Source organism: Geospiza fortis, unplaced genomic scaffold (assembly GCF_000277835.1).
Source record: "Geospiza fortis unplaced genomic scaffold, GeoFor_1.0 scaffold206, whole genome shotgun sequence".
Lineage (NCBI taxonomy): Eukaryota > Metazoa > Chordata > Aves > Passeriformes > Thraupidae > Geospiza > Geospiza fortis.
Window position 1 is genome coordinate 2,731,381 of NW_005054311.1, and position 9,116 is coordinate 2,740,496.

The 9,116-nt window shown below is 40.7% G+C and overlaps 1 protein-coding gene across 1 annotated transcript in view; it reads right to left on the reverse strand.

Moving 5' to 3' along the window:
* Window positions 1-426, reverse strand: part of EPB41L4B (erythrocyte membrane protein band 4.1 like 4B) — a 191,757-nt gene extending 191,331 nt beyond the window's left edge. Inside the window, exon 1 of the mRNA XM_031055636.1 lies at window positions 42-426. Coding sequence (XP_030911496.1) covers window positions 42-426 — 385 coding nt within the window. The remainder of the gene's footprint in view (window positions 1-41) is intronic.
* Between the last annotated feature and the right edge of the window lie 8,690 nt (window positions 427-9,116).

Below are 9,116 nucleotides of genomic sequence, written 5' to 3' on the forward strand. Positions count from 1 at the left end.
GAGGAGGAGGGCATCGCGCCGCCTCTCCCGCCGCCGCCTACATCCCCCGTGCACAGACACGTCTGCCCGGTGCGTGGGAATGCCCCCGCGTTTGCCTTTGCCATCAGCGCGGTCTGGTGGTTTAAGGAAACCGCTGTGAAAACTTGGCCCCGTGGAAAAACCAGACCCTCCCGACCGTCGCGGGGTTTTACTGCCTTTCGCTTCCGTAGGGAGTACGGGTTTGTTTATCTGTCGCAGCAAATCCATAGGTACAAATACTCTCACGGTCGCTCTGCCAAAAAGATCAGCGCGGTCTGGTGGTTTAAGGAAACCGCTGTGAAAACTTGGCCCCGTGGAAAAACCAGACCCTCCCGACCGTCGCGGGGTTTTACTGCCTTTCGCTTCCGTAGGGAGTACGGGTTTGTTTATCTGTCGCAGCAAATCCATAGGTACAAATACTCTCACGGTCGCTCTGCCAAAAAGTTAAGTATTTATGTATTCTGGCTCGGGTGGGAGCGTTTTTGCTGAATTGCCACGTATAAAGTACTGGACGTGAATCATGTCTTGCAGAAACAATCAGTGGGGCTAATTCTGTTACCCTATGGTCAGATGTGACCCGAAGAGCTTTGAACTGAAATAATTTGCTGCTTCTAAAGTGTGGGTTTGGGGGATTTTTTTTTTCTGCTGTGAATTTATTTCTCTGCACCTCACTTCCAGGCCCGTTTACACAAGCATTGTCCTATTAGGTATTCAGAAAGCCTGCCAAAATGTCTCAGCTTGTCATTTTTTTATTGAGACTTGATAGTATTAGGTAACTGCCTGCTGCTTCTGCATCCTTTTCCATGTTCCTTCAATGCCCTGGATCAGGTCTTGAGGTGTCTCATCAGCCAAGACCGTCACTAAACTGCATGATCTTTGGCAGAGATCTACCTGCAGCCCTTCTGCACTGTATGCTTGCATAAAAGCTTTTATAGAAACAGAGTGGAAAAGTGCTAATCTCTGCCTGCTAATGCTCACAATCAAAAGTAGACGCTTAATACAGATTATGGGTTTTTTCTCCATTTTTTTCCTTGAATTAAGAGCAGAATTTAGATTTTCTTTCAGATCCTGAATGGTGCAGCTTACCTTGGGGTTCTTTCACTGCTTTGAGCACTGTGAAGATATCCCAGTCCCATAAAGCTCGTTTGCATACCACAAGCAGCACAAATTATCTTAAGAGTTGGAAATTCAGCAGAAATACTCTTGTCTCTTGAGGGAGCTACAGCAATTCTGGTGCAAAGGAGAGTGGGGTGGAAGAGAGGTCTTGCCTCACTTGGGACTGGACTGGCAGAAAACCGAGCAAATCTTTTTGCCGTGCTAAAAATCTTTTTTACTCTGAAGCTGTGAGACTTCAGCCCTTTGTCTCTTTCAAGTTCTGTCATGGAAACAGGAGTCTGGTATTTTAAAATGCAGAAACGTAGGCTTGCTTGACTTACATGAGAAGCACACCTGATACAGGCCAATGGCCATACCCCAGGGGCAGTCCTGTATTTACAGAACTGCCATAGGGATGCTGGGGTCCCATTAAGACTCATGTTAAGAAATACAAAGTAATGCTCACAGTAAAGCATCTTTTAGAAGGAGCTGGTGGTGGGAGGAAATAAAGCTGGTTCCTTAGTACCCAGCCTCTCTTGGAGTAAAACAATTCCACCGTTATTTTGTCTCATGTTACCAGCAGAGCTATCTTTAGCTGTGAAACAAAAACCTTGAGCAACCGTGGTACTGAGGATGCCTTGAGAAGCATTTAAACTAGCATTTATATTCAGATTTCTACATAAACGTTTTACCCATCTATATCCTCTCCATTTTCAGATGGACAGGTCCTGAATGGGTTTGGTTTGCTGGCACCTGTCCTGCAGTCCCTCCTCAAAGTGCTTGCAACTTGCTTGCTTTCCAATGAGAGACGCAAGCTGAAACTGCCATGGTCCTCACCTTTACTGTAGTTAAGGGCATTTCCTTTATATCTTTATCAAAATAGCCTTGCACTACAACATCAACTTCCCACGGAGTACTCCAGTCTCCACTGGAAGCCATGATTTGATTACTGCCACAGGAAAGGTGGTGACATAGGCAAACGATTTTTCCTAACCCCTATGGAAGTTCTGGTAGCAATCCCTGCAAGTAACCAGTCTTACCCATGGCTTTGCCACGGTGCCGAGCAATCTGTAAATGGGAGAGCATTTACCAAAATCCTTCCTGACATTGGTGGTGCAGCAGCAAGATGGGCAGTCTCTAACCATTGGAACCCCTGTTGCTGCTTGTTCCTAAATAACTACATAAAGTTTTGATAGATACAATAATAACTACAGTAAAGTTTGACTTTATTCTTGCTCTTTCATTCAGTGTTTTAGTTTTGTTCAATTCTTGTCTGGAGGTTTTTGGAAAGCTTGGAAATGGAGGCAACCACGTCATGGGGATGGGGGAGCAAAGCCATCGACAGTTCTGTGAAGAGACTTCTCCTGCACAGGGCATGCATGTGCTGCCTGGACATCCGAGACCTCTGTCTAGTTTTATTTTCTGTCACTGCAATCACATTTATGGATTTTTCTTGGCCTGCCAGACTTTCACTAGATCTATGCAAAGGAGTATTCTAAATTTAATTTACATGCAGCTAGAGTTTCTTTTTCTGCATTTTTGGAGAAATGTTATCTTTACTGAGTAACTTAAATAGGCTTATATTTTGCAAGGTTCTGCCAGGGTGTGTTTTGTTACAGTCATTACTTGGAGCAAACTTACATATACAGATTCAAAGAGCAAGTATTGGTGCAAACCCAAATGTCTATGTTAATAAAACGGGGAGGGGGGAAAGAAAGTTGAGAAGTTATGACATAAATTCACTCAAGCTTTTGGATATTAATTTTCTGGGGCTGTTTCTCTAAACACATAAATCAAATTAGATTTTTTATTAAAAATTTCATTAAAGGAGATACTTTTCAGCATTAGCACTCATTCCATTACAACATTCATGCAGCAGCTGGCAGTTCTATCTGTTTATTTTCCCCAAAAGCATGTCAGTTATATGAGCAGGTCTAATGTCACTGGTTTTCAGGATTTTATATATCCAGACACAGATTTAGAATAAAATACAAAAGTAATTCTGAGTTATGTGGCTAAGGATAATTTGCATTTCTAGTCTATCTTTCATCTAGAGAGATCCTAAAGCACTTTCATTTCCAAAAAGGAAAATTATATGTAGAACTATTTTACTAGCACTGAAATGCAGCAGCTGTTTAACAGCCCAGAAAAATACTAAGAATCTCTCTCCTACAATTGTAATGGAAACATGCCTTTGAATAGGCAGAAAGTTTCCCCAGTCATAGGGCCATGGTGCTGGAGCTGGTGGATGAATTCCTGCAAAAGGAATTCGTGATCATAGGTAGTCAGGACTTTCCTTTATCATGTTCTACTCCAAGTGTTTCAAAAGTTCTTCATTAAGAAAAAAAATAATACTTCTCCATTTAGAATATCAGTGTTTCAGTAGACATGAATTGTGGCAGCTATTGCTGTTCATGTTAATCCGTATATACAGAAAAAAATTCCTTTTTTTTCTGTCAGAATAAATAAAATAGTAGCTCACTGAAGAATAAATGTGTCCACTCAAAGAGCTGGTTTTGTATATCCAGAGAGGTTTGTTCATAAACATGTAAGAACAAAAACCTTTCCATTAGAAAATCTACAGAAAGAAAATGTTTCTTGAGGAGTGAACACTTTACAGTGCCTCCCTTCCATCTAATAAGCAGGTTCAATATGACTTAATCATATGTCCTTTCCTTTAGTAAGGATTTTATCAGTTTTGTACTGACTTCAATGCATAGAAATAATATTGCATATTATCTATATTCAAACATGATTAGGTTTAAAGCATTAATGAGAAAAGTTTTCAATGCTTTATTAAATTGCAAACATAACAGGTGCTCAGCTGAAAAAATTGAGGCATCTTTCCACTGGTGAGCTGTTTTGATATTAATCTTTGGTGAGCCTAGAAGACTGCTCAGAATGTTACCTATAAGCAATCATCACATGCTGAAAGAGTAAAGTTTTCTGGGAATATTTTCTAACCATAATTATGCATCTTTTAATGCTATCTCCACTGAAAATAGATAGCCATGGCTTCTTGTGCTGTGCATAAATTAATAAGGTCTAAAATTTGCAACAAAAATACCTTTGACTGACACTGCAATGCTGAATGATACCTTGTATAGGTCTGATGGGCAACAAACCACTTATGAGAACTGCTGGAAACTTTCAATGCATATTAAAAATCAACTGAGCAATAAAGCAAAGGTGAAGGTTATAATAAACAAGCATCACATTAGATGTGGTTATTTAAAATAAGCATAAGTCAGATACTCTGGGTACTCCACTGCCTGGGTGTTATGCTGGTGGCAGAAAGGAGATCCCCTCCTCTTTTGGAGACTTCAGCTCTTTACCTGTTGAACTGTTTGAGAGAATAAGGAACAGGAGGCAGCCAGGGCACTGTAGTTCAAGAGGAGGAACTTGTGGGAGGCAAACTAGTCAACAAATGAAGAGATGAGTCAATGAAAGTAAGTATTTCTAAGGGAACAAAAATGGAAAACAAAAAGGAAAGAGATGAAGCCACTGAGGCTGCTGAGTCTGTTTATTTGTCCTGTGCCTACCAGAGAAAACAGGAAAGAAAAATCCAAACTGAAAGACTGAGCCATTGGTGCCAATAGTTTAAATAAATTTTTTTTTTAATCAATTTTTATTTCTACTCTTACATTATCTATCACAGGTTTTGCTGAAACCTGAGGGATATGGACCCAATTTGTTACAGAATCACAGAATCACCAGGTTGGAAGAGACCTTCAAGATCACTGAGTCCAACCCATGCCCCAACCCCTCAACTAAATCATGGCACCGAGTGCCACATCCAGTCTTCTTTTAAACACATCCAGGAATGGTGACTCCACCACCTCCCCAGGCAGGAGGACACACTATGTTGTTGACATACTATGAAGTAGTTTCATAAAGTAGAAATGTTCTGTAACTCTTGTTTTTTTTAGAAACTGCATTTTCCTAAACAGCAAACAGCTCATTTTAGGATGTAAAGTAAATGTTCATTAAAGTGTTATCTATATCTGATTGATAATCTGAGTATAGAATGAAACAGCATCATCTATTTCCTAATGAACTCTCTTGTGTGTATATGGACTTTAGCTTCCCAGATAGATTGTCAGACACAAATGCAAATTTATCCCAGTAAAAAAAGCAAAATCTATTATAGGATTGGAAAGCAATATCTCTTCATAATATGTGACCTGGATGGGAAAATCTTTGAGAGATTTTGTGACTTAACATCTACTTGATCATTAAAGTTTCCTGACATGCTACTTTCCTACTGAATTTGTGGGGTTGTCGATTCATAAGAAATGCAGCACCAACTGAAGGAAATCTATTCCAAATCCTTCTCCTCTCCTTCCCTTCCTCCATCAAATATTAATAATGTACATGTGCTGTCAACAGAGACTCCTTCTTGCCCAGCATTTTCCTCTTTTTATTGCCAGACACTGTGCTGTGCACACACTGTCCTGTGCCATCTTGCAGTGATGGCATCAGAACACTCTAACGTTCTTCTGAGTCTGTTTTCCTTCTCTTCTCACATGAATGGCTTTTTATTTAACAGTATTTTTAGTCTCTCTGGATTCTCTGTCAGATGATGGCAGTGTAAGGTGGAGAGACAGACCACAGAAAGGGTTGTGATGTTGCCAAAGGGTAGAAAAGGGGGTTCATATCAGCTTTATCTTGAGATATTCCAATGCCTATGGCATTTACCAGTTGGAATCACTGGGAAAAACTTCTGGCAGGTTTTCAGAAGCCCTTTCCCAAAAACAAAAGTAAAGTCATGTAGACTGACTGGAGTATGTGGAAAGATTCTCCTTATATCACCAGGACGAAATTTGTATCCTTCGAATTTATCAGGAGCAAACACAGTGAATCCCAACCATGCAGAGAAATAAATTTATTTTTCTCATCTTTCTAAAGTCAGTGATACAGAAAGATATGTTTCCTCTATGAAGGGCTGCTTCTGCTCAGAAGACAGGGCTGCATAATAACACACAGCAAAGTGCTGGCTACTATATCTTGAGCCAGAGATGTTTAAAATTATATAAATTATTAATATAATAAGTTTCCTTTTATGCATCCTATGACTTCATTATAAATAAATGTTTTTATATCTTCAAAAGAAAGTTTGATAACTTTAGCAATATCACAACACATTGCTGAAGAGATGGAAACAATTATTTCTTTGTTTAGCTCTATTTCCCTTAAGTGTGGTCCCACTTACAGTGCAGAAGAAATCTGTCTAAAAATCAAGTCATTCTAAAAAAAAGAAATGCCTGATACAGACAGTTCTGCCTGAAATGAACAAATAAATTCACACAGCATCATTTTTATGTGAACAACAATATCATGGTTATTTTCTCCAAAATACTTGGTGTGCCTTCAGCCACACATGAACTCAGTTGACTGGATGTATTGCTTTCAAAAGCAATGGCATGATCCTGACTCCTTTGCAAATTTGAATTTATGAACTCTTCTAAATTTGCAGCAGAGAAAATGTCTGTCTTACACCTTGACAACAGGACCATTTGCAGACCTGAAAGTCACTGGGCAGCTTTAGGTGAAGGCTGGAGATTCATGGTGTGTTCCTTTCCTGTTCACTGGTGTGAAGCCATGCAGAGAGAATTTTGCTGGGTTGGACGGAATTTTTTACCCTGGCAGCTCATGAAAGAGTAAGGCATGTGTCATTCAAATTATTAAGATGTAGTGAAAATAATTGCAAGCCTATTTAAATAAGTTCTTTATTGTGTATAAGATCATTGTGTTAAAACTCTTAGCAATTAAAAACAAATCTGAGCCAGAAATAAAGAATGTTGGTAGTGGCACCTCTCTGTAATCTCTTTACCTGCTGAAAGCACAACAGATGTTTCATTCCTATGTTTACAGTTTTAGAGGCGGGCGTAAAAAAATTGTGCTAACAGGCAGGCAACCATAAGTATTCTCTGTTTGGATATTTAAGTATTCTCACCATCATAGATGAGCAAAATTAAATGGGAGAATAGACTGGGCTGTAAACATTTGTTCATTGAGGTTGCCTTTCATGATGCAAGAGGATCAGTGGTAGGGTGAGGGGTGCTGACTGCTCCCATCCTGTGCTCCAGGGAGGTGAGGGGGCCTTTTGAAGAGAGGTGGGAAGAAAAGAGATTTCAACTCTTCTGGACCTGGTTCTCCACAGGGGCATGTGACCATCTCAGCCAGGGCCCAAAACTTATCCCAGAACCATTGAGCCAAACACTTGCAGCTATCAGCTTGGAACCCCGTAACATTATTGTTCCATTGTCTCCAGGCTAGGATCCTATTTAGTGGAGAAATGGAGTCAATATAGTTTGTTTGACCTGAGTGAAAAGGAGTTTCAGTGCACTACTGGAATAGCTCTTGAGTGTGGAGAAATGGACTGCTTACTTTTTGTCAGGAGGTCTAATGTTTTCACAGGCTTTGCTGCAAGATTAAATTTTAAAATTAAAAAAAAAAAAAAACCAGGGTTTTGTGGTTTTTCAATGTCTTTTGAAATTCCTGAGCAGGTTTATACAGTTATCCAGAAAAGGTAAACAGAAAGTTCCTGGATTAGGTTTACATGTAGGCATTGAGATAAAGCATTATGATTGAAATCTTGCTTTCACCGCCTTTCTTAAATGTTAGCAGCTGAAGTTGTGTATTCCCAGCAATTAATGTTTTATTGCACTTGAAAACTAGAGCAGAGGGAGACTCTCCAGCACAGAGCTGCAACAAGTGCACCTGGTGACAGAAGCTGGCAAAAGCCAAGTCAGAACTGAAGTGCAGACAAATGCTGCAGTCTTCAGTGATGGCAGAGCCCAGGCTGTAGGCAGCTGTTGGATGCTGTGGGAAGCTGGGATTGGGTCCCTCCCCAGACTGTGGGAGCACCAGAGCTTCATTTGCATAGTGGCGCAAGCTAATATTAGGAGCGGCTGGGCTCCCAAGCTGGAGTTTACTAAGGGTTCTTTCACTGTGGGGGAAGGACTCACCTCTCAGGTTAAAAAAAAAAAAATATGGAGAAAGTGTTTACTTGTTGATGCACATGTTTTTTCAAAGACCAACTTCTCAGAAAATTGTGTTTTGGGTGAATGTGGCCGGCCCCCTCAGTCAGTCAGACAGTTTCTGTGAAACACCTGCTTAGGCATGGGGAGAAAGGTAATCCCGTTTCATTTTCCAAGAGCAGCAGAAGAAATGGAACTGTACCCAGCCAAGCCTAGTGCCTGGTGTCACCATTGCTCTCTCTGACTGTCATGCTTATCACCCTTCCTCCAAACTCAGAAACTAAGCGTGCATTTTGTTCTTTCTCGGACTCAATCATGAAAATTTTGGTTTTTTGTAAGGGTGAAAACTATTAATCTTTAAAGCACATTGAATAGAAAGAAATTATTTTTGAGACTTCAGATAGCCCAGAAAAGAGCACTGCCATGTGTAAGTTAGAACACTTTGGTATCTTTGGATATCTTTGGAAAGTTACCTCTTATCTACCTGTGTTACGAGGGCCATCTTCATCTTGCATGGTGAAATACCTCCCTGCTTTCCAAGATCAAATGTGTAGCTGAGGTATTTATTCAGTTCCTAAAATGTATCTGTACCTGCCTGGAGGCACATCTACATAGACTACAGAATTGTTTACATAAAAAGAATGAAACCCAGAGGGGTATAGCCTCCTCTGGTAAAAAGTCAGACAAAAAAATCCCTCTCAGTTGTGAGGACTGAAAACCCTCCAGGCCTGGTTTCAGGCAAAAACCTCTGCAGATAAGATAAGCCTGGCTGCAATCCCAAACTGAATCCCAAACTGGAGTTCTGCCCAGCCAACTGGGAGAGCTGGGAGCTGTGCAGGGGCAGTGCCTCCAGTTCTGAGATACAGAGAATGCCTCAGAAAGGGTGAGAAGAGCTCCCTGGCTGCTGCTGCTGGAGGTGGAGAAAAAGAATCAGCAGGGAGATAGCAACACTCCAGATCTTAAGTAGCCTTTAGTACTGGGTGAAGCCACTGACTGAGCAGACTCTGGAGCCTGTGCTAC